Raw genomic sequence first — 27,756 nt, forward strand, 5'->3', positions numbered from 1 at the left:
CAGAGCTGTCTTCAGTGGAGGGGGACCGCCGCTCCGGCTCCTTAATGCCTGGGCGGGGCGTCGTCACAGTTCAATATGACGCTCACTCGGGGTCTAATAACGCTGTTGCTGAGTCATCCAGAAAAGGTTATATTGTGCCTACTCTACTCTGCTTCAGCTGGTAGGAAAAGGATTCATCATAAAAATAGTCAAAGCTAAAAACAGTGCTTTGAACTCAGCTGCATTTTCCAGAAACTGAAATCTTACTCCTTCTACAATCGTGGAAAAAATGAACCATTACTAGAAGTCTCCAATGCCTTTATAATAGGAAACAATCAAGTCATAAACCTCTACTGCTGTCAATCTGTTGCCAAACCCTGGGGCTCAAGGGGTCCTGACTGAGAAGCCGACGCAGTGGAAGCAGTGAGACTGGTAATGGCGATGTGAATACTTACAGGGACTGACATCTCTGTACCTGTTTCGGTTTTTGTTCTTAGGAAGCTTGGCCACTCTACATGGGAAATCACTGGCTTCGTGTCGGATATCCTACAAAGAAAAAAAAAGGAAAAGAAAAAGATAAAGAGTTCTCTTTTGAACTCTCTGGCACCAGGAATCCATCCAGACATTTGACCGAGCATGGGCTATGTGCCAGGCACTGAGAAGACCCAGTAGAGAAACACACATCAAAGAGAGCTGGGCAGTGTGGGAAATGCAAGGTGATAATTCAGAGGCACGTACAAGGTCATGAGAGGAAAACAGAAGAGGAACAACCACACGGCCACAGTGGGAGGAAGGCGTGGGGCTGGGAGCTGGAAAGACGCGGAAGACAGCAGGGAGATGCAAAGGAGTGGGGCGGTGAGGGGAGGGGGTGCATTTCGCTCGGGAACATCCAGCCCAGCGAAGGCTGGAGTGCACATCTTCTGCAAGGAACAGTGAGTGGGCTGGCGGGAGCAACGACAGACGGCTGGAGCACGTGGGTGGGTAGGCCAGATCGCGGAGAGCCTTGAACGTCATGCCTGGGAGTTCCATCTGTAACCTTGCGTAAAGCTACAAGTATTGAGGGCAGATAAAATGCACCTTTATGCCAACAACTATTCGATTGCTTTCCCAGGAGACAGACAAATCCCATTATACCAAACGGGTCAGAAAGAGAAAGTGTCTTGATTAACAGCAAGCGTCTGGAGTGACAGAAGACCCAAAGTATGCCTCCTGCTGATCACACACATCTAATTTTGCTTTCCCAAAACACCACTATACTCCCATTTAGAAATCTTTTCTTCTTAACTTGTATTTTATGATTATTAAAAGATAAGCTCATACAACAATGTAAACGTACTTACTGCCACTAAACCGTATACCTAAGAATGGTTACAATGGTAAATTTTGTTAGTATATTTCACTACAATTAAAAAAAAAAAAAGACAAACTCACAAGGGAGAACAAGAGAAGACAGCAACAACAGAATTTTGGAAGCTGGGAATCTTCTTAGTAGCTGGCAGGTCTGAGAAAGCTCGATCACAAGCCAGCAATGGGGAAAAGCAGAGAACCACCCTGGTTTCCAGCACAGACTCCTGCAGAGGCTCAGAAGTGCCGCCTCTGGATGGAAGGATGGGATTCGCCACAGGGCTCGGGGCTGGGGCCGTCTGGGAAGAAAGGGATCTCCACCATCCCCGCCGCACCCCTTCCGTGCTGCTGGGTGACTGCCACCACGCACCACAGAACCCTGGAGAATCATTTCTTGGAGGATGTAAATCAGGAGGCAGAGTGCTTTCTAGGTGATGTGAGCAGACAAGAGGAAGGACCGGAAGATACTATCACCAGGGCACATAACCAACAACCAATCAACAGCCCCGCTAGAGGGCTCGCGCCTGGGTCAGGGATGATGAGCCCCTTCCACCCGTCAGAGCTCTGAATCTGCCCTGTGAGCCCCGACTCTTCATCACGCACAGACAACCACTGATTCTAAGATTTAAGAGGAAAGCCTCTAATATCAAAGAGATTTACAAGAAAAATGACAGGGAAAAAAGCCCCTTGGAAGAAATAAACTGCAGAGAAAACAAACTTTAAAAAAGAGATGAATATATTCAGTAAGATAAGAAAAGATATTGTATCCATGAATTAAGAACAAGATGTTAGGTAAAGGTAGAAGAAAATCCTCCCAGAAAGTAAAGCACCACCTATCCCCCAAAAACCCCCGAGAGAAAACTAGGCAAAACAAAATACAAAGAAAAAAAAACCAAAACGAATAGTTCAAGGAAATCTTCAGACCTATCAAGTGTTCATCATAATGAGAACAGATCTATACTAGGCACATTAATACGTGATTCCAGAATCTCTCAAAGAAAATGTCCTGTAAGTCCCTGAAAAGAAAAAATAATGCACTTTCAAAGGATAAGGTCATCAGAATGACTTCAGACTTCGCCAGAACACTGAAAGCGAGACAGCAATGGAGCAATGCCTTTAGAATCTGAAGCAAAATGATCTCCAACCTAGAATTCTATATCCAGCCCAACTGTCATCAAGTGAGAAGGTGTAATAAAAACATTGCACAGAGGCAAGATGTCAAACACCTTACCACCCATGCTTCTGGTCCTCAGCAATCCACTGAGCATCAGGTCTTCCATGTGAGGGAAGAAATAAACCAAGAAAGAGAAAAATAGAAGATGTAGTAAAGAAAAAACAAAAAACAACCAAAAACCTGACACAAGAGCAAAGGCAAAGGAAATTTCCAAAGAAACTGTGGAGGGAGGTGTTCGCAGGATGACGAGTATATACCAGACCTCGGAGCAAGGGGGCCAGACTGGAGCAGTGTGACTCGAGAGACTGAATGGGTCAATGACATGCCTTTGTCCACTGTACCCACCATGACTGAATGAAACCACCAGAGAAAAATAAGGAGAAGACCTGAAATCCAGGAAATAGGGAATCCAATCAAGAAAAGCAGAAGGAGTTCCTAAGATGACAGCTGTGTGTGTCAGGCCCAGAGACCAAACAATCCAAGAGAATGGAGGTGTCTGTCCAGTACAAAAGCCTCTAAGACAAAAACTAAAACCAAGAAATCAGCTGAAATTGCTCTGTCCACTACAGCAGCCACTTCCTGCATGTGGCTCCTGAGAGCATGTAAGTAGTAGCAGTCTGAAGTGCATGCACATCAGATTTTGATGACAGTATTCAAAAAGGAAACTAAAGTATCGTAAATATTTTCAGTGGTGTTCGTTAAAACAACATTTTGGACATCCTGGGCTAAATGAACTACTATTAATCTCATCTTCTTTTTACCTTTTTGCCACTAGAAAGGGTGAAATTATACATGTGGGGTGCATTCCTACTGGCCAGTGCTGACTGACCTGGTGGAAAACTGTCCAAGAGGCTACAAGAGGTATGGGAAGAATCAACAGGCAGAAAGAACGCCATGCGAATCAAAGTACATACGGCAATTATTAACTACAGGAAAACTTTAAAGAGGAAACTACAGGACGATGCTACCTGTGACTATGTGTGTAGGCAAATAATGGAAATGAATATCGTTTTAACCAAAAGGTGTAAGATACTGGGAAAATGGGGAAGGGGAAGCAAAGGGGAGGAAAAAACAGAAAGGATGGCTGTTCAAGAAAATGAAATCCTCTCTGCCTGTGTAAAGGTCTAAATGAATGAATCAGAAAATAAACATTTTCCTTGGAAATAGGGAGACATAGACAAATGAGACTAGCAGAGTTGAAAATGGTTTCGAGCAAAGAGACTGCGGTAATGGGCTGAGGTGTGGACAAAAAAGCAACGGCTTTTATCACAGACCTATTATGGTCCCCTTTCACTTCTCAGGTCACGTGCAGATCAACTTGGATTAAAAAAAAAAAAAATCCCCCATTCTGCTATTCTACTTATTTAAAGAACTGCAAAATGGCGGGGAGGTGTTTTTGACTCACACTACAAATGAACTAATAATTTGAAAAGGCATGTTTACAGATTATAAACCTATCCGAGATTAAGCAAAATAACCCAGCAGAACACACTCATCACATCATTTGTGGATGAAATTAAGCTTGCAGGGAAATGCTATACAACACAGACAAATAACTCAAAGAAATAAAAATCTCAGTCTCAAATTTGTTGTTCTCTTTAATTGGAAGCACTTAGCAGCAGATACGAATTCGGCCTTGGGCGGGTGTGTGTGTGTGTGTGTGTGTGTGTGTGTGTGTGTGTGTGTGTGAAAATTTGGTCAATCCAGCTGGTGCGACTGAATAAAGACAGAAGAAATAACTGATACAGTTACACCACTGAACCAACCAATATTCACTCTGAGGAAATAAGGGCCAAGATATGAGTAACCGTGGGCAACTGATTTTATTCAGCCAAAGGATTATATTAATATATACTGTTTTGCTGCCTGAGAGAGGAAGAGGAAGAGGAAGTAGAATTTGGACTGGTCATTTGGTCAAGATGTTGAGAAAATAAGAGGTATTCATACAATACTTTTTAAAAACTTGATTTTAAAATGAAGGTAAACTCATAAGAGTGAAATGCACAGATCTTAAGTGCAGTAAAGTTTTTCTAACCAACTTTAACCTACAAATAAGAAAATATACCCATTTAAGTGTTTCTCTACATTACAGTACCATATGGGAAATACATGCATGTTCTGAATACAAGCCATTTATGTTTCATTTAGTAAAATAAAATGCCAGGATTACAGTCTTAAACTTGAGGAGTGATAAAGTACCTTTAAAGTTAAAGGCAACTGATAACAGCAGTTTGGAAGTAAAATGGACTGCACCAAAAACCTTCACAGAATTAAAGCAAAATAAGATCTCTGTAATGTAAAACGGTAGTGAAGGTAAGCTAACTTTCCAACAGCTGTAGAAAGAGCAGAACACTGACTAATGACTAAGTTTAAGGAGACTTCCATCGCTAGCGTAAAATATCCTTACATCATTTACTATGCTGACCGAGATTAAATAATCTTAACAAGTGTGTAAAATTTCCACAGAGAAAATAAAATAAAATAAAATAAAATAAAATAAAATAAAATAAAATAAAATAAAATAAAACCCTTAAAGTGGATGATGAGAAGCTGAATGCCAGGGGAAATGTGGGAGCCAAGCCAAGAGGGAAATAAAAAACTTGCCATTGAACAGGTTTCCAGAAGCATCTCTTAAAGAGAAATGCCATCATTTCCAAATCAAAGTGTACCTCAGCATTTTAAATGAGACAGGATCTCATTTCATGAAATATACCAACGCAGAACAAATAGATTCTTTACCTACCCTCACCCTCTCCTAGCCAGTTCTTTCGTGGCTTTTCATGAGCTTACTTCATATTCTTAGTGTAGATTTCAGAAATGTGACAGAAGAAAATAGCATGTGTAATAGATGTCCAAGGTTCATGCTCTCCTAGAGATAATGCGATAATGGGTTACTGAAGCAGGCTCAAGTTTGGTCAAAGCTTACAGGTAAATGACTGAAATTACATTATCATTTTATACAGGCACTGGGCACTCAAATTGATCTGAATCATCTCCATAGTGAACTATTTTCATGAAGAAAATGAAATTTTTCACGAGAAAAAATTAAATTCTTCCAAAAGTATGATTGAGCTGGGCTAGAAAGTTGTGCTACAAATGCTTGGTAAATTATAAACAAAACATCTGCTGAACCAGAAATTCTACATGAGGCAAGGAAGGGAACAGGACAGAAAGTAACATTACCTGAATAATTTCTAAGGCTAGTTCTTGATTCCTATCCTGCCCCACTCATTTAAGGAGGTAACCGATAACCTCCCAGTGAATACGAAGGACTCATATACTTAGAAAGCTCCAGTAACAGAACGAATTAGGGCCCAGAGTGAATTCATTTCTGTATGTACTCATGAAAGCTCACCATCCATTATTCAAATACCTCCCAAATCCAATTAGGTGAAGTAAAACTTGGGTGAAAAGCTGACATTGTTTGAGATTTCTAATTTTTATCTTAAAACACACAGGCATAAAAGCCAGCCCAGCCTTGCAGACATAGTTTCGTGTTTATAGTAAGCACATCATTGCGTTAAGTATAGGTTTGGTTTTAACACCCTTTTGTCTTCAGTCCCACAACTGGGTGTCCCTTACTGGCTCCACGGTAAAATGCATTAGTCACTTTCAAACTATTTGACATGTGACGAGGTAGACAGCATGGCATCCATCAGCAGCTGGGAGTCTGACAGAAGTGCCTGGATCCTTGCCTCTCCACCCCTCCTAAGCCCAGGCCCAGGCCCAGGCCCAGGCCCAGGCCCAGGCCCAGAGGACTCAACTAGATTTTGTGGACTGAATTAACGAATGGCCCCAAAGGCTCCCAAAAATCAGAGTCCTTGCTTCTACACCAAATGCTTCATTTCATCGTGGGACAAAGATGTACCTGAAAGGGAGGTTGTTTAGCAAATGTCTGATCCAATCCTATTTTCAATCATCTGTTACAAAATGGAAGTTACTAGAGTAATAATAATTATTATTATTTTGCTTTGCAATTGGGACATAGAGTCTTACGATAAGATAGCACTGGAATAGCTACTAATACATGGATTCAAAGCAGAAAGGGCTAGCTTTTAATGGTTCTGACAGTGATCTGTTTTAAAAGCCTAAAGGAAGAAAAACCTCCAGGAGTACTGTGCACTCACCAGGACTGAGGTAAACTACCAAGTCCCTTAGCACCTTCAACATCTATATGCCCCCCTCCCCCCACTGTACAAACGGTGGCCTAATTTGATTTTTCGAGCTGTTACCTAGTACTTTATGGAGGTCCTGGCTCTCAGAGATGGACCAAGCAAGCTAGGTTGAAGGGAAATGCTGACGTACAGTAAAGGCAAGAATTTAAAATGCAGTAAGTGAACATACAGGGGTGTACGTTTCCTGGACACTTGCTGCGGCTGCCAGCTGAACAGGGAGATATATATAGAAGCAGGGGGAGGGGGTGCTAGCCTAAAATTTTAAATACCAAATCTTCAAAGGAACATGTGGGACAAATCTTGTTAATCATCAATCTCATTATTAAGGAGAACATAAGATTTCTGTCTGACAAAGTATAGCGTTTCTGTATAACTCTAAGAAATATAAAAATCATCTAAGGTATTTCGAGTTAAAAGCAATACAGTATTCTTTATATATGGAAGTTACTAGAACAATATTATTTACTACAAAAACCTTAGGAAAATGTCTATTATATTTACCTTTATATAACTGACATACAAGAAACCATATACTCAGTATCATTAAATTTAAGGACAAACTACAACATTTAGATAACAAAGAAAGAGCTTAAAATTTAGCTAACCAATACCAAGGCTGTTTTGGTTTAGGTTTTAAAATGACTATGTATTAGATAAAGAAAGATGCTGAAGAGTAAACCCAGCACCTCCGAATCTTCAGTGGTGCCTGAAAGAGAGCCAGAGAAAGGAGGGAAAACTGGTCAGCATGTAAAAGGCAGCAAGATACACAAAAATCATCCCTGCCAGCATCTGAGGCAGTGTTGGGTCATTCTGTACGCTGGTCTGGGGCAAGGTTAAAATAATGGAGCTACAAATCACTAACAGAACAATTATGTCCATCTGGGAAGTGACATGGAAAAAAGCAGAATCAAACTGCTTTACAAACCACCACCAGCTCCCCCCCCCCCGCCCCCCCAGCAAGGGGATAAGGGATGGGGGGTATGGAATACCCTTCATGAAGTTGGCTAGGGGAACAATCTGGTGGAGAAGGTGGAACAGATTCCACGTGTTGATGTACACCCTCTGCTCCGAATACAAAACAATGGTCAATTACATATAGAGAAAAACACAAAGGCAGAGCTCGGCTCCAACACAGAACAAGAATGAATGCAAAGGAAACAAAAGCCCTCCCACTCAAAATGGACTGTGCCGCAGTACCAAAAACACAGAATAGTACTGGTTCTGAAAAAGATAAACCAACAAATTGGCTAGAAAATAAGTCCATCCCACGTGAAATTTATTATACACCCTGTCAGGCACTTCATAGATAAACATATTTGAGATCGGGGATAAATGAAGGAATCCTTTTTTAAAAAGATGTCATGAGTAAAAAGAGGGAGAAATGAAACCAGAAGAAGTAGATAGGAAAGAACAAATGAGAAATCTTAGAAATGAAATTTAAAAACAGAAACAAAACACAAAACCTCAACGGACAGTTAATAAACGCTATATTGAACACGGTCAAAGGAGGAGTAAATTGAAAGCCAGGAGGGAGGAACAGAGTATGAGAAATAGGACACGTGAAGGAGCAGTTTAGACAGAGGAGAACGGCCACAGGGCAACCTGAACAGTAAGTCAGTACCCAGACACGGCAGGGTCGGGGTTAAGCTGCAAACTATTAGGGATAAAGAATCTTTAAAATAAATTAGAGTATCTTTTGGGAGCTTAACAGAGCTTTAACATTATCACTCAATTTTTAACAACTCCATGGTTACATAGCCATTTAAAGTAAGAGATCTTAAAAACATAGAAAGGGACCGCTGTCACTGATGATGACCCTCGGGCATTTACAAAAGAACAAAGTCACTTTATGTATTTGTGGTTCATAGCTATTTTTGATTCTGTAAGGTCTTAAGCAGTTTCAGAACTGAACATTATTTTCCAGCTGCAGTAATAGGACTCATTTAGAAATGAAGGATCTTACCTTTGAGAAAACCTTGTGTTTAGTGAGAGCATATTGACATGGTCTTCTACTACTGAAAACTTTTGACGCAGATAAAATTAATTCCGAAACAACACTCTGAGTTCGTTATAGGAAGCTACTGCAACCTTTACGTTATTTGTACATGAAATAGAATCATTAACAAAGAGGTATAAAAACTGCTTTTTTAGGTGTCACGGACTCTAAACTTCATTTTCACAGTCCTAAGAATACTTTTTTTTTTTTAATCACTTACGTTTTCTGTTAAATGTCATGACTTTCACCTTGGGCAGAAATCAATAGGCAGAAAATGAATCAGACTTACAGTAATTGATGTCAATAAAACACACTGGAACCAGTATCTTTCTAAATGCTGAGAACCACAAAGCCATTCCTGTAAGAGAACAGTCTCAAAAACGGAACCTACTTTCGCTTCTGTTTTGTTTACCTTCTGCTTTCCATAAGGACAGTTTAAGTACTTCACTCAGGCCCCGGGGTTCTGGCACTCTGCTGGAGGACAGTGCTACAGTTGAGTAAGGACACAAGTAGCTGCCAGACACACGAAAGTGGAAGGCTCACACCCTCCTTTACAGGGAACCAGACTGCCAACCACCAGCTTCCTCCCTCCCCGGTTAATTTCCCTAAGCTCAGGGGTCACAGGGAGGGACCTCAGGAACCCAAACAATATCCCCATTCTGAAATGACGGAGAACAACGCTTATAAAATTGCTAGGATACTCCCGTGGATAATTGAGGAGTGTGAACAGGAGGCAAACACAATATCAAAATGAGAACAGCGTTGGTTACGAATTTCTTTAATATTCCAAGTTTCTGTTGCCTGAACCAAGGCTTCTGCATTATCATCGCCAAACAAGTAAATTTTCTAAATACTTTCTAGATGTACTATGCTTTTCTAGACACCATTATGAGGATCAGGATGAAGAAGGCAGGCACTACCAATGCCTAAAAGCACTATGAAGTGATGAGTTCTTCAGTGAGGCCATAAAAATAAAGTGAGAATTTGGGGAAGAGAGGAAGCAGGTAACCACGCTCTTCCATATGGCTTTCCAAAGAACTCTGTGTAAGGATTAAGGAAGCAAGGCTTAGATTCACTATGAGTCCCTTCAACTCATCTAAGTATCTACTGAGTACTGATTATGTGGCAGTGCGTACAAGGATGTACTAAGGATATAAAGAAGAACAAGAGAGGCAAAGTCCTGCCATCAAGGACCTTGCATTCCCCTAGGGAAGACTGCCAGATAAACAGATGCTCAATTCCAGCTAGGTGCTGTCATGTGGACCTCTCACAAACACATCTGGGACGACTCATCAGGGGTATACAGGATTAACAAGAACACAGGCAGATTAAAGCCCCCAAGCAATTGGACGTTATTCTACCTACCCCCCCTCCCCACCATCCGGGTCTGAACACTCTTGGGAAGGCGGAACGACTGGTTCAAAAGCCCCTGCCTCTACGGGCACCTGCACCTTTCTTTGTTGCTTCTTCCTATGGATGAAGTTTAGGGTTCCAGCACTGAAATGTGCCTGAGAGCAACAGTACCACACTACAGGTATAAAATCACATGCATCAGACATTATGGGCAATTTAAGGATAACCTGATCTAAGCACAGATTTCTCATCTTTTTTTTTTTAGACCTTAATTCATAAGTGAGATGTAACCCTACAGACATAAAGCTAATTTAAGGATGTTGCTACACAGACAGCAAAGGTCCCCAAACCTTCAGGGCTTTAGGAGAAAATCTCCTCAGGCCAATATGTTGAGAGAGGACCCACTGACAAAAACTGAAGTCATCGGTTTGGCGTCTGTTTGCTATTTACCATATCAAGACAAGCCAGTCTTAATATGGGTTCCAAGTGACAAAAACCCATGTGAGCCCACAGCCCGCAGTTTTGCTTTTGTACCATGAAGTCATGCAACACTCAGAGTTACTTGAAATCACCACCCAAGAAAGCATATCTGAATGCAGCAAGTCAAAGTAACACCAGGGGAATGACTTTACAGCCACCTTAACGCAGTTATTTTAAATTTTTTTTTTTCAACGTTTATTTATTTTTGGGACAGAGAGAGACAGAGCATGAACGGGGGAGGGGCAGAGAGAGAGGGAGACACAGAATCGGAAACAGGCTCCAGGCTCTGAGCCATCAGCCCAGAGCCCGACGCGGGGCTTGAACTCACGGACCGCGAGATCGTGACCTGGCTGAAGTCGGACGCTTAACCGACTGCGCCACCCAGGCGCCCCAACGCAGTTATTTTAAAGTCCCTTATTCATTACATCAGCACTGAAAAATCGTTCACTAGTGGCACACGTCACACGCACCTACTCCCAAGACATCTGGACAAGGAGTAGCACTGGCACAAGAGACCATTGCTATAGGCCAGAGGAGCCCTTGAAGCGTTTTTGGAGAAAGGTGCACTCTTTGCTTTGAACATTCTAGCAGTTTTGACAAATGTATGATGACATGCACCCACCATTACGATATCAAACAGAGCATTTTCACTGCCCTAAAATCCCCATGCTCTCCCTAGTCAGCTGGCCCTCTCTCCCCACAAACCCCCGGTAACCACTGATCTTGTTACCGTCCCGTAGTTTTGCCTACTGCAGAAATGTCACATAGTTGGAGTGACATCCTGTGTAGCCTTTGTCCACCTCGCTTTATTAGGCTGTTTCTTAATAACATGCAGTGTTCCTGATGGACTCTGGGCACAAGTCCCTTGGTGGTCATATAATGTCGCAAGTATCTTCCTCTGGATCATCTGGCTTTTGCTGTGGATCAAACTACCCCAAAACACAGGGCTTACAACAACTGCTTATTTGCTCATGATTCTAGAAGTCAGCCATTTGAGCTGGGATGGCTTGTCTCTGTTCCATGTGTTACTGACTGGACTCAAATATGCACTTGTGGTCAGCTGGTGGCCCAATGGCCTCACTCACATACAAACCTGATGCTTGGCTAGCTGCTGACAAGGGTGATAAGCAAGAAGTAAGCCACAGTGATTGTAGAATTGTCGAAAGCAGCAAGAGAGGGCAAGGCTCAATATTCAAGTACTTCTTCAGGCCTCTGCTTGTGTTGTGATCACCAATATTCCATCGGCCAAAGCAAGTCACACAGCCAAACACAAATTCGAAAGTGGTTCTCTGCCTCTTTATGGGAATCACACCGGGAGGGGCAGGCAGACAGGGGTGGGAGGAATTTGGGGCTACTTCTGCAACCTCATGGTCGCTTTCGATGAACAGAAGTTCTTAATGTCACTGAAGTTCAATTTATCAATCTTTTCCTTTTTATGGTTCGCTTTTTGGGCTGTCTTAAGAAATATTTGCCCATCTCAAGCTCATAGATACATTCACCTACCTTGTTTTTCGAAAATCAAATGAAGAAGAAATACGCTGTCCACTCATTTTAATTTGTATCTTGATTATGCCTCAGAACGTTGGCATAAAACATACAGACAACAATGTCACAGGTCTATCCCTTGCAGCAGCTGTATGCGCGCCCAGGAAGCACAGCTCTCACAGCAGGTGCTAAGTGTCCGCTGGATGACGCGCACACAGTGATCTCTGTCTTTTGCCTACCAAGCTTTGACAATATTAGCATTTTTCTTATTCATACAACCTCATTGCAGATTTCATTTTTTTAATGTTTGTTTATTTTGAGAGAGTACGTGCACACACGCACATAAGCAGAGGAGAGGCAGAGAGAGAGGGAGAGAGAATCCCGAGCAGGCTCAGAGCTGTCAGCAAAGAGCCCGACGTGAGACTCGATCACGTGAGATCACCACCTGAGCTGAAATCAAGAGTTGGACACTTAACCCACTGAGCCACCCAGGCGCCCCAACCTCTTTACATATTTTAAAGCCATCAATTCTGTCAGTGCTGGAAACCACTTTTCCAATTTACTTGTACATTTAAAACCCTTTATGTATGGGAAATGAAATTTAAATGTGGGAGGCTGATCAGAAAACTGTCAATATATTAGCAATACAGCAGCTACTGCTAGTTGGCAAGATGATGAATTTTTTTTTCCCCTATTGCTTTCCAGTATTTCCTACAGGGAATATGCATTGCCTGTGCAATTAGAAGTTTAAAAGTAGTTTTACATTTGTATGCATTCCAATCTATTGACCTTTTCCTGTGCAATTTCCTCTACTGCTTGTAGCAGTAGAAAAATCTTTCTTCCTCAATATGGTAATGTCACTTTTTAAAAAAAACATTTAATCTTAATCTATCTGAAGTTTATTTTCCTGCTACAATTATCAACTACACCCATTATTAGCCCTTAAACTTCACACTGAGTCTGGTTCAGTCAGCTTACCAGCTGCACCACACTTAGTGCAATCTGTGCTTGTGTATTACAGCAGCTCAAATTGTATATTACAGAAAGCTCCTCCTTCCTCTCCCTAAATTCAAACAGTAACAAAACACAGCTGCATTTGATAATTCTGACTTCAGAATGAACAAATCACTATTTTTCAGAGACAGACGAACCATTACAATTAGGTAGAGTTGTTCTTTAAAGATGATGATGCAGCCCAGACTCATTTTTTGCAACTATTTAGCAAACTAAAAATCAAAAGGAACATAAGAGATTAAAATAATAGGGAGTTTTTAAAACCTACAATAGTTCTGTAGTTAGAATGAATACTGTTACCTCCTTCTTCTTCTGTAAGGAAAGAATGGGCAAGACGGCTCTGATACAAAAATCCCCCCCTCCCATATTTACCTAGTATGTATTACCATGCATATGAACTTGTACCAAATATAACAATTTAAAAAGTTATTTCTATTCACCATGTTCATAAGCAGTTCTATTACAAACAAAATGGCAAAACATAGCTCATCATGTCAGCTGCTTGACTTCTAACTTTGGTCAAAGCAAATTTTAGTTTATTTTACTTTATTAAGTGTATTTCATTAAACTTTCAGATAATATCCAAGTAGCAGTATCTTAGCAAATTAAATTAGTACATCTTCCCACCTTTTCAACATATTTAGTGAGATGAGGTGTTTTTTTTGTTTGTTTGTTTGTTTGTTTGTTTTTTTAAGGTTCTATCCCTTCCTCCTCTCCAGTCAAAAGCCTTGGGCTTTTGGGTTCTCCCTTCTTACAGCTGAATATATAAAAAGTACATTCTCTACACAATGGAAAGAGGCAGTAAACCTTTGCTAATAACATATGATCAATTTTTAGAAGCTTGTGAAGGCTGATGGATGCCAAACCGTTCCTCAAGAGGGTTTGCTCGATATCTTAATGCCACAACTAAAACTATACAGAAACCAAAATCCATACACATATTGCTAGATACAAACTGGAGTCACTATTATTACATATATAACTGAAAGCTACTGGAGAGGTAATATCCTTCAAAGATATTACAATTAGCTAGATATTCTTTCTCACAAAATGACTAGCAGGAAAACAAATCCTAAGGACCAAATGGATCAAACAATCAGGATAAATAAAGAACTTTAGGGGTGCCTGGGTGGCTCAGTTGGTTAAGCGTCCGACTTCGGGTCAGGTCATGATCTCACGGTTCATGGGTTTGAGCCCCGCATCGAAAGCCTGCTTTGGATCTGTGTCTCCCTCTCTCTCTCCTCTCTCTGCCCCTCCCTTGCTCGTGCTCTGTCTCGGTCTCCCTCTCTTTCTCTCTCTCTCTCAAAAATAAACAAACATTAAAAAAATTTTTTTTTCAAATAAAGAACTTTAGAGACACTGAATCTAGTGACATTTTCATGTAATAGCACTATATAAACTCAAGCACGTCACTAGCAGAACATTTGTTTCCCTACTGTGCCGAAAAGCAATCTTGGCAAGACTACTCAGAGTGAACAGTATAAAATTTCCCTAAGATACATTCACTAGATGGCAGGATAGCCAAAAGGCCAGAACCGTAAAGTTCTTTTAAAGGTAATCGGCTTTGCCAAACAAATCTACTCCTTAAAGCAAACTCTTACACAAGACACCAAAGTCAAGTTTTGACAACGACTTTCAGGATCAAGACCACAATATATCGTTGTACTTGCAAGCCCAGTTTTGCCCTTCCGTTTCAAGTTGTGCCAAATGTTGATGAGGCAGGTGGTTAGGTCGCGGTCCCTTCCTCAATGAGTTTCCCACTGAGTGGGGTTAGAGCACCTGTAGTCACAATCAAATACTGTAGAAAGTACCGATCAGACGGGAAATCTATTCCAAAGGGAAAGGAGAAAGACACCAAGGCTGGCTAGCAAAAACGGGAACAGTAAATTCAGGAGTAACTAACGGCGGAGCGGCCAGACCTGGTGCCGAGGGAAGAGCTCGCCCTGGCTCTGCGGACCAGTCGCTTCTCCTTGCAGGCTTGGACTGGTGTCAACTGGAGGAAATAAATCAGACGGTTATATCCCAGCTGTTTTGCCCAGTATGTCCCAGCGACATTGCTTGACAGGAAACCTTGGCAACTGAGGCCTGGGGTGCAGAAGGGATGCCCATTCTTCCTCAGAGCAACCTCGAAGTTCGCTGCCTGGGCCACTGACTCAGCTCCTGTAATCACAGCAAGGTCAGAAGGAAGAGGAGGCCTGTACCACACTACAGCGGCCTGTGCCCCACGTCGGTGTGCCCAGGGCACACACAACACTTCCTAAACTTCCTGCCTGCATTCAACGGGGCTGGAGAGGCTTTCCGGGAAAGATGAAACAGAGGTCTCCGCCACTCCAAGGAGCAGACACCAGGTCGAGCTTGTTCACCAGCACAGCACGATTCCTGCAGCGGGGACCTCAATAAGGATTTACTTAGGTGAGTGTGCTAATAATAAGCAGGTCAGAACCACCAAGGGAGAGCTATGAATCCGGAACTGAGAAAAGAGCAACAGCATGAGGACAACCGTGGAATACAAAATAATGACTGCAGTGAGAAAGTACTGATGACCCAACTAACTTCGAGAATTCTGCTCTCTCTTTGACCTCCTCAGCACAGGGCGAAAGGGTGGTTTTCCAGCAATGAGTAATTTCCTGCTAGGATACCCACGGAATGGCTGGGTGTGAGAGAAACATTTCTTGGAAGGATGTGCCTCTCCCCCACCCCCACCTCCATTTCTCCTGCAGGCAGAACCATTTTCTGATGGCATACATTCCCGGAGAAGGATACGCTCCATCAGAATGTACACCCTTCCCTCAAATCTGGGATGACAGGAAGGATTTCACAGGGAGCTGCCAAGCCAGGCTGGGAGGGACTCAGTGCAAAGCACTCCCATATCACGACATACGGGGACCCTCCGCTACCAACACTATTCAGGCAGGAATGGGAAGCACTGTGTTGCTAGCCCTTGTGCCCAGCAGAGCTTGCCACCGTGAGCAGCCCCCTAGAGGCTGTATTCTGAACACATTTCCAGGCCGACGGGCATCTGGCCCAGACTCCGGATGCTATCATCGTCTCCTTTCACTGACGTTTCATCTTCCTCTCCGAGGCCAAAGGAGAGGTGCTTCTGGCTTCTCCTATCCCTGAGTACTCAATTTTTGGTCTTCTTTTTAAAAATTTTTTTTAACGTTTATTTATTTTTGAGACAGAGAGAGACAGAGCATGAACGGGGGAGGGGCAGAGAGAGAGGGAGACACAGAATTGGAAGCAGGCTCCAGGCTCCGAGCCATCAGCCCAGAGCCCGACGCGGGGCTCGAACTCGCGGACCGCGAGATCGTGACCTGAGCTGAAGTCGGACGCTTAACCGACTGCGCCACCCAGGCGCCCCGGTCTTCTTTTTTAAAAGAAGTATTTGTTATGATGCTAGGACTTACTTCAAAACATATCAGAGCTAGGAGGGGTTAATGGGGTGGGGGGTGGGGAGTTTAGATGAAAGAAGACAGGCCCTGAGTTTGTAATTTTTCAAACCAGGTGACGGATATGTCAGGGTTCATTATACTCATCTCTCTTATTCTGTACGTTTGAAACTTTTCACGAAGAAGATTCTTAAGACTCAGTTTTTCCAAGTAGGGGGATGACAGGCTGAGATGCAGGTTTCTGAGTGCTTACTCTGGTTTTACGATCTGGGAGGTGGTAGCCCCAGTGACACAGTTTTCCCTTCCTCCTGAGCCCTCCACACAGAGACACGAAGCGACAAGGGCAGATGACTAACTCGGACAACTAAGACAAAACCAGTGGCAAGGCGCCCTTGCAGTCCTGAAAGTACAGGACGTAGGGACCAGACACTGAGAGCCACAGTGGCATAGCACCTGTGTGGGAGGAAGGAGACTCAAGACCCCAGAGGGTTCTGGGATCAGCGGAACCCCCAGGTCACCAGCAGGTGCTCACCGCAAAGCGTGTCGGCCAGTCTGTGTTAGCGGCCAAACTGGAAACAAATTCTGCGGGTTCCAACTCCCAGGCTGTGCAAGGCTCTTCCTCCACCCAAGGCGCTGGGGCATCCAGGTCCCACGGACTCTCAAAACTGAGCACAGAAAGGCCCTTCTAGGACAAAGCCCTGCACTGAGGAGAAACGTCTAGGACTAGAACAAACTGAGCAAGATATGGGGAAAAGGGGCTAAGGAAAGAGAAGGCTGAGATAAGATAAGTCAGATGGGAGGAACAGGGGAAGAAGATCTTAGAGAAAGTCCAAGGTCGGTTTAAAATAACTTCACAAAGGCATCTCAAGAGGGAGCCGGAGAGCCCTGAGCTAGAGCATCTATGGGACCCACCCCTTCCTTCCTCAAACTACAAGGAAACCATTCGCTTAAAAATGATCTGAAGACAAGGAGTAGTTGAGCTTCACACACAGCATCACTGGACGAAAGAGAATAAGGGACACAGCAGTATCTCTGCAGAAAATAAAAGCCAGCTGGAAAGACGCCCAAGACAGACGAAAACCAAGCCAACAAGCTAACAGAGATTAAGAAAGCAGTAGAAGCTATAGAAGAACAATATAGACGAGAGTGAGGAATCAAGAATCAAGGTGGCTGGAAAAAAGAATGATTTGCAAAGAGAAGTAAAAGAAATCAGGAAAGAATTAAAAATAAAATAGAGATATAGTTTCAGAAATGAAGACACAACAAGGAGGACCACGAGAGCAAACATGTTTAACGCCTTAAAAGAAACATCAGGGGGACTTGAATACAGTTTTTTTAAAAAATAAAGAGAAATAGGTTTGTTGCACTATTATTACAATTTTTTCTGTAAAGCTTTTTGAAATAAAATTTTAAAAATTAAAAAATTGTATTTAGTAATTTTTTTTTAAGTAATCTATACCCCTAATGTGGGGCTCAAACTCACGACCCTGAGATCAAGAGTCACATGCTCAACTGTCTGAGCCAGCCAGGAGCCCCAATAGTTTTTTATTTTTTAAATAAATGATGAAATATTTTAAAAGTTTTTGAGAGAGAGTGAAAGAAACAGATGAAGGGCAAAGAAGATCAAACAGAGACATAACAGGCTAAGTCCCTGAAAAAAGAAACCAAAGCAATGTAACAAAATACTGAAAACTCTAATTCAAGGCATTCCCAAGGTTTATTTAAATAAAGGAAAGGTTTGAAACTATACATTGAAAAAACACATACATTTGGGGGAAGAATGACTGAAATAGTTACCACCATGGCATGACTTAATAAATGAATCAGACTCTGAAATAAAAGGTTAAAAAATCCTTTGAGAATCTAGCAAAAAGACCCAGTTACTTTTAAAGGAAGGCTAATGAGGCTGTCAAACATCCACAGCAATGCTTTTGCTCCAGAAGATAATGGAGTAACACGTTTAAGTTATGTAAGGAAATAAAATGTGATCCAAAGATTTTTATATTCAAAGTGGCCTTCAAATATCAAGGCTGCAGACACACTGTTAAGAACATGCACCATTAATTCCATAAACCTTTCCTGAGAAATCTGGTAGAGAATGAGCATCAGGCAACCAAACCGAGGAGGGAAGCTTAGGGAAGAACTGATAGTGAGCATTAGTATTTACCAGATTTCAGACACAAGGTCAGCGGTAAGGAGGACAACGTACTGTGTAATAATGTAGAGAACAAGTATCAAAAGGGAATGGGGGAAGCAGAACAGGAAGAATTTTTATCTTTTTTAAATTATTTTTTTACATTTATTTATTTTTCAGACAGAGACAGAGGGTGAGCGGGGGAGGGGCAGAGACAGAAGGAGACACATAATCCGAAGCAGGCTCCATCCAGGCTCCGAGCTGTCGGCACAGAGCCCAACGCGGGGCCGGAACTCACGAACCGTGAGATCATCATGACCTGAGCCGAAGTTGGGCGCTCAACCTATTGAGCCACCCAGGCATCCCAGGAAGAGTTTTTATCTTGCTGATCAGTTTTATGGGTATCAACTGAGAATCTTCAAATATCAACTGAGAGTACATCAAATCAGATGCTGGGGAAGAAAGAAGAGAACAGGAATGGCCACTACCTGATGTCAAGGCTGCTCACAGAAGGGAAACCCAGTAACAGCCAAACACTTAGGGCACATAATAAAGATACTGGTATAGAAGGAATCATTACAAAGCACAAAAATTCTTAAATACCAAAGGACTTAACCATTTATAAAGTCCCTCTTCAAAAATTATAAAAATAACATGTCCAGAGTAGAGAATACAAAGCTATAATTAAAAAACTTAACCAAGGTTAACAATCTAGTAGCGTCTGCTCTTCCAAACTTTTCTTCAAACACATGCAAACACAAATCATGAATTCTTTCTGCTGGTTTTTACACACAGGCTCACACTACACACGGTATCTTAGAATAAAGAGAATCTCGTAATGCAGCCATCTCACCTGCTTTCGTTTACTCTTAGTTTGTTTTTTTTTTTAAACTGCGTTTTCCGGGCATATCAATCACATTAGCAAATAGACTAAATCTGCTTCCCCCAATATTTTTGCAATAATTTAATTTTCTTATCTTATTACTTTACCTAGAACCTCCATAACAAGGTTCAGTAAGAGCTGGATTGATTAAAACAAAACTTCAGCACTTTAACAGGTTTGAGATTTAGGTTCTCGTAGCTTTCTTCTATTCTTATGTTATTACATTTTAATGATTAAGAGCTGCTGAACAAGGCCAGCTAGAACTCAATAGTTATTTTTCACCAGGGAGAGCCTAACCTCTGTCCTTCTGGACAGAAAAAGCTCTCTGCCTTCTCTCACTGCCCAGACTCTAACCTCACAATCATACCTAACTAGTTTTTCTCCTCAGGCCTTTCCCATTTGCTTGGATAAAGAGGCTAATGGCTGCATCCCCTGCTTTTACATTTTCTCGAGTCAACTATCTGCCCGATGTGCTTTCGAGCTAGCTCATACAACTGGGCAAGCAGTATCAACCATCCCGATGGCTTCTCTCCTGCTCTCGTCATGCTTTCTGAACTCAGTCACTCTAAAACAACTTCCTTTTCACCCATCTACTGTTTCTTTCCTTTTTACACCCCACCATTGAAAAATCCTCATTTAGAAAATCTGAACAACATTGAAAACCAGATGACACGTGAAAATCATATGACCACTGAAAGTCAACTGCCCGTATCTGTAACAACGCGGGTGGTGCATACCTTTTGGGTTATTTGTCCCACAGAGCAGCAGTCATGGATCGTCAGATGATCTGTTACCACCTGAGAACATTCACTCAAGAGTGACAGCAAAGATTCTCAAAGCCTCCTGTATTACTGGTACTTTCCCTATATGTTTTCTCTTCTACTTTATTTTTTTTTTAATTACAGGCAACTTGACATTTCTATCACTGTTGGGCCTTTTTCAGACATGTTGACTTTAGTCCATTCCGAATGGCACTAAATGGTTCTCTCTCGGTTAGAAACAATCCAGAGTATCTTTCAGCAGCCAGGTCAGAAACTATAAGCTAGCTTAACAGTCCATAAACAATCAGCAGGCTAGTAAAGTACAACCAGATGGACAATTCTGTTTCCGACCTATTTATTCCTCTCACAGGTAATTGCTTTCTTAAACAGGTTTAGAGAAAACACATGAGCATGACAGGGATATAAGATTAGGGGGAGGGACGCTCTTAAGGAGCAGAATAAAAAACTAGAAGTAAACCATCAAAAATAGCTTTTTGCTAATACAAGAGTCTATGGAAAACAATACAACTGAGTACAAGTAAAACTGAGGAAATCTGAATAAGATGGGCAAACTGTATCAATGTCACTATCCTGCTGACTGTGACATAGTTTTGAACAATGCTACCTTTTGCAGGGGGTGCTGGACAAAGTGTACAAGGCGTTCTGTATTATCTCTCACAACGGCACACAAATCTACAATTATCTCCATAAAAATGATAATTAAAAATATGACTGACAGGGTGCCTGGCTGGCTCAGTCAGTAGAGCATGTGACTCTTGATCTCGAGCCCCACATTGGGTGTAGAAATCACTCAGAAATAATATCTTTAGAAAAAAAAAACAAAAAACAGTTGACAGAATTAGAGACAAAATGTTTATAGTACTTATATTGTACAGTGATAGGGATAAAGATAATTTTTACTCTTTTGTTTGTTTTCCATAGTGAACATATTACTTTATAATGGAATCCAGCATAAATTAGAAATATAATCATTCTTAACAAGGTTAAAAGGAGATATTCAAGACTTTGGACTTTTAAAAAATACTTTATAGGGGTGCCTGGGTGGCTCAGTCAGTTAAGCATCTGATTTCGGCTCAGGTCATGACCTCACGGTTAGTGAGTTCGAGCCCCGCATCAGGCTCTGTGCTGGCAGCCTGAAGCCTGCTTCAGATTCTGTGTCTCCCCGCTCTCTGCCCCTCCCCCGCTTGCACACGCTCTCTCTCAAAAATGAACACTAAAAAAAAATTTTAGGGGCGCCTGGTGGCTCAGCCGGTTGAGCGTCCGACTTTGGCTCTGGTCATGATCTCGTGGTTCGTGGGTTCAAGCCTCGCATCGGGCTCTGTGCCGACGGCTCGGAGCCTGGAGCCTGCTTTGGATTCTGTGTCTCCCTCTCTCTCTGCCCCTTTCCTGTTCGCACGCTGTCTCTCTCTCAAAAAATAAACATTAAAAAATTTTTTTTCACATACCTTACAAAATCTCAAGGAGTAGAAGTGATATAAGACTTCACAAATCACAGGCTTCTAGTATGAAACAAATCCTTAATTTTTAAAATCTGTATAATCCAAGGGACTTTCTAGCAATAAATAAACCTCCAGGAGTCATTACCTCAAGAGATGACATACTCTAAAGACCAATATCCTGGCCACACATGCCTTCCCTGTGTCCTTGCAAACCGCTAAGCCACTGCTAACCAAAGAGCTCACCACCCCTTCCTTCAGGCCTCGCTTAAGCATCCAGTGACCCCTTCAAACCAGCTGAAAGCCCCAAGCTCCAACACTCTCCTGGCACCTCTTACTTTTCTCTCACGGCACTTCCTCCACAAGATTAATCATCGGTGTGACGGTTACATGCCGTCTACCCCCTGTGACCATGAAAAAGACCACAGGTCTACACTCCTGATCACTCCTGTCCTCGTCAGTGCCTAGCATACTGCCTGGCAACTAGAGCTGCCCAATTAGGCTGTGATGAATTTCGCGCCAGCATGACTTATACAAATTTGCAGAAGACCGTCGTAATGGTTTATAGGGAAATTAGAGGACCCTTCTGGGCAAGAATAACTGTTCCTTCATATGGTTTATTTAATTCCACAAACATTTCTGAACAGCAACTAAGTTCTATAGTTAGCAAGAAGCAAAAGTGCATGCAATTAAGGTTGACCTTGGAAAAAATACCATAAATTGCCAGCATAGAAGCCGTAGATATTGTGAAGCTCAGATCTTAACCTCTTTTGTTTCTCTTTCAACTGTCCCTACAGAGGATATCACGGTGTAGTCTGACGGACAATGTGGCATTTAAAGGAGTTTCTCCCTCTCTCTCTTCTTCCACGGGGGGTGTGGAGGGTAACGCTACGTACGGTTTAACTACGGAAGGTTAAATGTGTACGCGATACAAGTCCACAAGGCGATGTGGGCCACACACGAGTACTTTAGGTACTGAGGACACAAAGATGTGAAGACTCGAGCCCAATGTTCTTAGAGGGCTCACATGCTAGCTAAGAAGAAAATAAATATACATGAGGAACAAGAACATTACTTCATATAAAATGTTGCTAAGTATAAAAAGGAATAGCGTGCTGCAAAAAAAACCACTACTTGCCACACCAGAAGCTGATGAAGTTCTTTCTAGTGGCTTTCTTTCTATAACCAAATCCTGAATTTCCCCTAGGCAGAGGATTCCTCAGGTGGACCGGGACAAAGAGAACAAGACACCAGCTGAAGGCCACTGTGAGAGGCCAGAGACCAGGAAGGCCTGGATGCCGTCAAGGGAAGAGATGAGGAAATGAGGGCAGTTCAGACATACGCGTAAGAATGAAGGCGGAGGGGCGCCTGGGGGGCTTAGTTGGCTGAGCCTCTGACTTTGACTCAGGTCATGATCTCGCGGTTCGTGGGTTCGGGCCCCACGTCGGGCTCTGTGCTGACCGCTTGGAGCCTGGAGCCCGCTTCGGACTCTGTGTCTCCCTCTCTCTCCGCCCCCACCCGCACTCATGCTCTCTCTTTCTCTCAAAAATAAATAAACATTAAAAAAAAAAAAGAAAAAAAAGAATGAAGGTGGAGTACTGGGCAATCAGCTGGATGTAAGGGCAAGTCAGAGAGCTGGAGATCAGGTTTTCAGTTAGTGTGACTAAGGACAGATACTTGTAAGTGTAAGTATCTACTGAGTTTATAATTACCCAATGGATTTCTCAATGCAGAAACAAGAATGCTTAGTGGTTAGAAAAATAACCAAGGTTACAAGACAAGATAAAGCAGTCATTCTATATCGCAAAACATATCCTCAGAAGGCATGCAAAAGTCTACAGAAACCTATTTAACACAAAAAAAAATTCGAAAATGTATAAAATCTTAGGGGTAACCCATGGCTGATATATTTTAAAAGAATGCAGCATATCTGCACAGGTAGAAAAAGACTTAAGTGCTTGAGTGATTTTCTGGCACAAATAATTACACATTTTCAGAACTGCCAGTAAATTAGAGAAAAATGTAAAGTCTCATTTGGATAAAACTTGCTAAAAGCAAGATGTGCTGTTTAAGAGGACAGCCTCTATGACCAGACAACCTCCTCCCCCTCTTCTCTGCCCATGATTTAAAAGAAAAATTTTTTTAATGTTTATTTATTTTTTGAGAGAGAGAGAGACAGAGCACGAGTAGGGGAGGGGCAGAGAAAGACAGAGAGACAGAATCTGAAGCAGGCTCCAGGTTCTGAGCTGTCAGCACTGAGCCACCCAGGCACCCCTTTGCCCATGATTATTAAGGGGGAAAAATAATGCCAGAAACTCCCACCACACGACACGAGAACGCACTTGTGACACAATCTGTAGTTCTGGGGAACAGCCACGTTCCTCCTGCGGCTCCACCTGACCCATCGTCTTGATCACAATGATGCCAGACTGCACCTTTCAGAAATGGCACATCAGGCCTTCCTTTCTGGGTGTGCGCGGTGTCCCTGTCTGCTGAGAAGGGAAATGGCAGCCATCAAATCAGGGACAAAATCTGTGTGTGAATAAGCAGGGAATCTCCAGCTCTGGTCTCCACAAGCCCATTTAAAAGTGTGAGCTGTTGGGGCGCCTAGGTGGCTCTGTCGGTTGAGCACCCAACTTCGGCTCAGGTCACGATCTCACAGTTTGTGAGTTCAAGCCCCGCGTCGGGCTCTGCGCTGACAGCTCGGAGCCTGGAGCCTGCTTCAGATTCTGTGTCTCCCTCTCTCTCTGCTCCTCCCCCACTCACGCTCTGTGTCTCTCTGTCTCAGAAATAAATAAACGTTAAAAAAAAAAAAGTGTGAGCTGTTAAAGGGGGACACTCAGGCTCACCCTCTCCTCCAGCTAACAGCCAACCCACTGGCATCCTGGCAGTGTTTGGTTGAGGACAAAAGCGAGGTACAGGTTGAGTGACTACAGGATGGGGGGCGGGGGAGGATATCTGCAGGAGAGGAGAGCTCTGGAGCAAATGCTTTTCCACAACACTGCCAGGGCCAGGCCCTGCCATGCCATTCAGTCCTTCCCTAGGCCCGGCCTGCACACCGCCTTACGCTGCCAGTCCCTGCCCCAAAACATCAACTGTCTTTACACCTTAGGAAACACAAATCAAGCCCTAAGAGACCCCGGACAAGGGGCGCCTGGGTGGCCCCGTCAGTTAAGCGTCTGACCTGGTCACGATCTTGCAGTTTGTGCGTTAAGCCCCACATCGGGCTCTGTGCTGTCAGCATGGAGCCTGCTTGGGATTCTCTCCGTCTTCCCTGCTCTCTCCCAAAATAAATAAACTTAAGAGAGAGAGAGAGAGAGAGAGAGACACACACACACACACACACACACACACACACACACACACACCACAGACAAGCCCCACCCAAGGTTTATCCCGTCCTGGCAGCAGACAGCTTGGACTCTGAAATAACTGCAGCGGACAGTTTTAAAGGCCGCAAGTAGGAAGTGCACTGCACAGTGTCCTGTCCTGTCTTGGCAAGGTCTCCTGTGAAAACGAATCAGAAATCAGAAATACAACCGAGGGAGGCAATGTTAATTATAATCTTTATTATTTTTGAGAGAGAGAGAGAGAGAGAGAGAGAGCGAGCAAGCAGGGGAGGGGCAGAGAGAGAGGGAGACACAGAATCGGGGGCAGGCTCCAGGCTCCGAGCTGTCAGCACAGAGCCCGACGCGGGGCTCGAACTCACGGACCGCGAGATCATGACCTGAGCTGAAGTCGGCCGCTTAACCGACTGAGCCACCCAGGCGCCCAGCAATGTTAATTATAAAAGCCGTTATTTTGTGCAATGGAATACACAATAGAGGAGAACGAGACTGAAATACATGTAGTTTATGAAGTTTAGTCATCTGGGATTCTATAATTTCTCACGGCAGAAATAACATGTGATAACTCTGCCGCAACATTTAATTTAGAAAACCTCAAAAAGACTATGGATTTCTTTCAAAAGCAGGAGACGGACAGGGGATTCAGTTATAGACCAGAGGCAGAAACCCTGCTCAGAAGCAAAAAAAAGTGGCAACCAAAGAAAAAACAGGCCAATGCCTGGGGACCCCAGAGGAAAAAAAAGGGTAAGGAAGAGATTAGGCCTAAACTCCAGCCTAAGTGTGTTCCTCTCAGCTTTCATCTACCCCTGCAACCTTGAATCCAGTCTGCCTCCAAAGGCCACAGGAGTCCATACTTACATGGAGGTGAGGAGAAAAATCACTCTGAGTGCCAGCGTCGCAAGGGAAAGGATGTATCAATACATACCCATCCCCACCCTTCACGCGTGCATGCGCACACACACGTGCACACACACACACACACACACTACCCCCTAGATGGAATCCAGAATGGTTTTTTACTTGTGAAATCACTATTATGCGATTTTAATATTAAGTAGTATGTAATCATTACCATGTACACTAATTCAATGGGGAAATTATCTGTTATATTAATAGGAATATTTCAGATGTACTCCAGATTAAAAAGGTTCCATGGGTGAGCTTGGAGCTTAACCCCTATTTATAACACCGTCTCTATAGAAAAATATGTTCAAAGTCCCAGACAACCAACTTTCAAACTTCTGAAGCAGACACATTTGTGCATCAGGGACCGTCTGTACTTTCATGCTTGGTTACCATTTTGAGTCTATGCCAGCCAGAAACAGCCATCCGAACATGGTTCCTGCGTACTGACCCAAATAAGACTGAAGGGGATGCTTCGGAGAGGAACACATTTCGAGGCACTCTCTAACGCATATGACTGGCAATGGCTTTTCCCTAGGCCTGTCGACTTAAAAAGGACTCTACGGGGATATTAAAAAACCAAAAAACAAAACTCCCAAAATTCTGCCACAGACGGACCCTGTTCTTCTCGACAGACATCGCAGTTAATTTTCTGGCTTTTGATGAACACCCCTCCCAACCTGCCGAAGCATGTGCTTGCTCCTATCATCTTCTTCAACTGGCACCGGCAGATTCTAGATGCACCCTAAATACAGAGGCAGCAAGCAACGACAGATGGATCAGATAGCAGAAGAGGCCATTTATTGCTAGCTTGCAGGCAGTCAGACTCACGAGGTACACGGGAGAGAACCCACAGAGCTTGGTTACCATGTCTGTAGCCAACACCACAGGCCCTGTATCCTTATAGGGAAGCGGCCTCAAGATCCAACATGTCGGTTAATTGCTAGTGGTGGCTGCGGCAGCCATGGGGGGAGAGGGTGGCGAGGAGGGGAAGCAAGGAGGGGGAAAACGAGACAAAGAGGACGACTGTGGGTGGGGACTCAGCAACACACAGCCTGCAACATGGGGACGGAGTAAGTATGCTCGAACCCAACACAGTGGAACACAAACGCTTACTGCTTCCCACACAATCTTCAACACGTTTTGTGAGACTCCTGCCCACAACCCCGTCTTTAAAGCTATTTCTACTCTGCTCTCAACCGTTCTACCTCTGGCCTTCAACCTTATTTATAGGCATTTTCATATGTAACAAAAATCTCAGTAAATAGGGGTGCCTGGCTGGCTCAGTCCGTAGAGCCACTCTTGTTCTTGGGGTCGTGAGTTCAAGCCCCACGTTGGCTGTAGAGATTACTTTAAAAAAAAAAAAAAATCTCAGTAAATAACACTGACGGTTCGGATCTGCTGCTCTAACTGAGATAAGCAGAATGAAGGCAGGCAAGTGCTATAATCTAACAGGAAATCTCCATTCTGTTTAGACTCAGTTACTCTGACAAAAGGCAACCCCGGGGCTCCAGGAAAGTAACACAGTGGACCAGGAAGAACAGGATTCCCTTCTGGTCAGGGTCAGAGATCTGCTCTGTGACCACTGAATCACACTGGGTGTCAGTTCACTAGACGAACAATCCTTGCCCCAACCCGTTTACCATAATGACCGTGTTTTAAAATAGGTGCTCTGCGGGACACCTGGGTGACTCAGGTCACGATCTTGTGGTTCACAAGTTTGAGTCCTGTGTGGGCCTCTGTGCTGACAGCTCCGAGCCTGGAGCCTGCTTCAGATTCTGTCTCTCCCTCTTGTTCTGCCCCTCCCCCGCTCGCTCGTGCGCTCTCTCTCAAAAATAAATAAACACTTAAAAAAAATTTAAAGTAGCTGCTCTGCAAAAAG

The 27,756-nt window shown here is 43.2% G+C and overlaps 1 protein-coding gene across 4 annotated transcripts in view; it reads right to left on the reverse strand.

Moving 5' to 3' along the window:
• Window positions 1–27,756, reverse strand: part of PTPN1 (protein tyrosine phosphatase non-receptor type 1) — a 69,074-nt gene that overhangs the window by 23,808 nt on the left and 17,510 nt on the right. For 2 of the 4 annotated variants that reach the window (XM_047069866.1, XM_047069867.1), the window contains exon 2: window positions 435–525. In XM_047069866.1, the coding sequence (XP_046925822.1) occupies window positions 435–525 (91 nt within the window). The remainder of the gene's footprint in view (window positions 1–434; window positions 526–27,756) is intronic. The other 2 variants (XM_047069869.1, XM_047069868.1) reach the window with 1 other exon arrangement.

The sequence above is a fragment of the Lynx rufus genome, unplaced genomic scaffold (assembly GCF_022079265.1).
Source record: "Lynx rufus isolate CCGP_SWC_20201006 ecotype Redwood Valley unplaced genomic scaffold, mLynRuf1.p SCAF_8, whole genome shotgun sequence".
Lineage (NCBI taxonomy): Eukaryota > Metazoa > Chordata > Mammalia > Carnivora > Felidae > Lynx > Lynx rufus.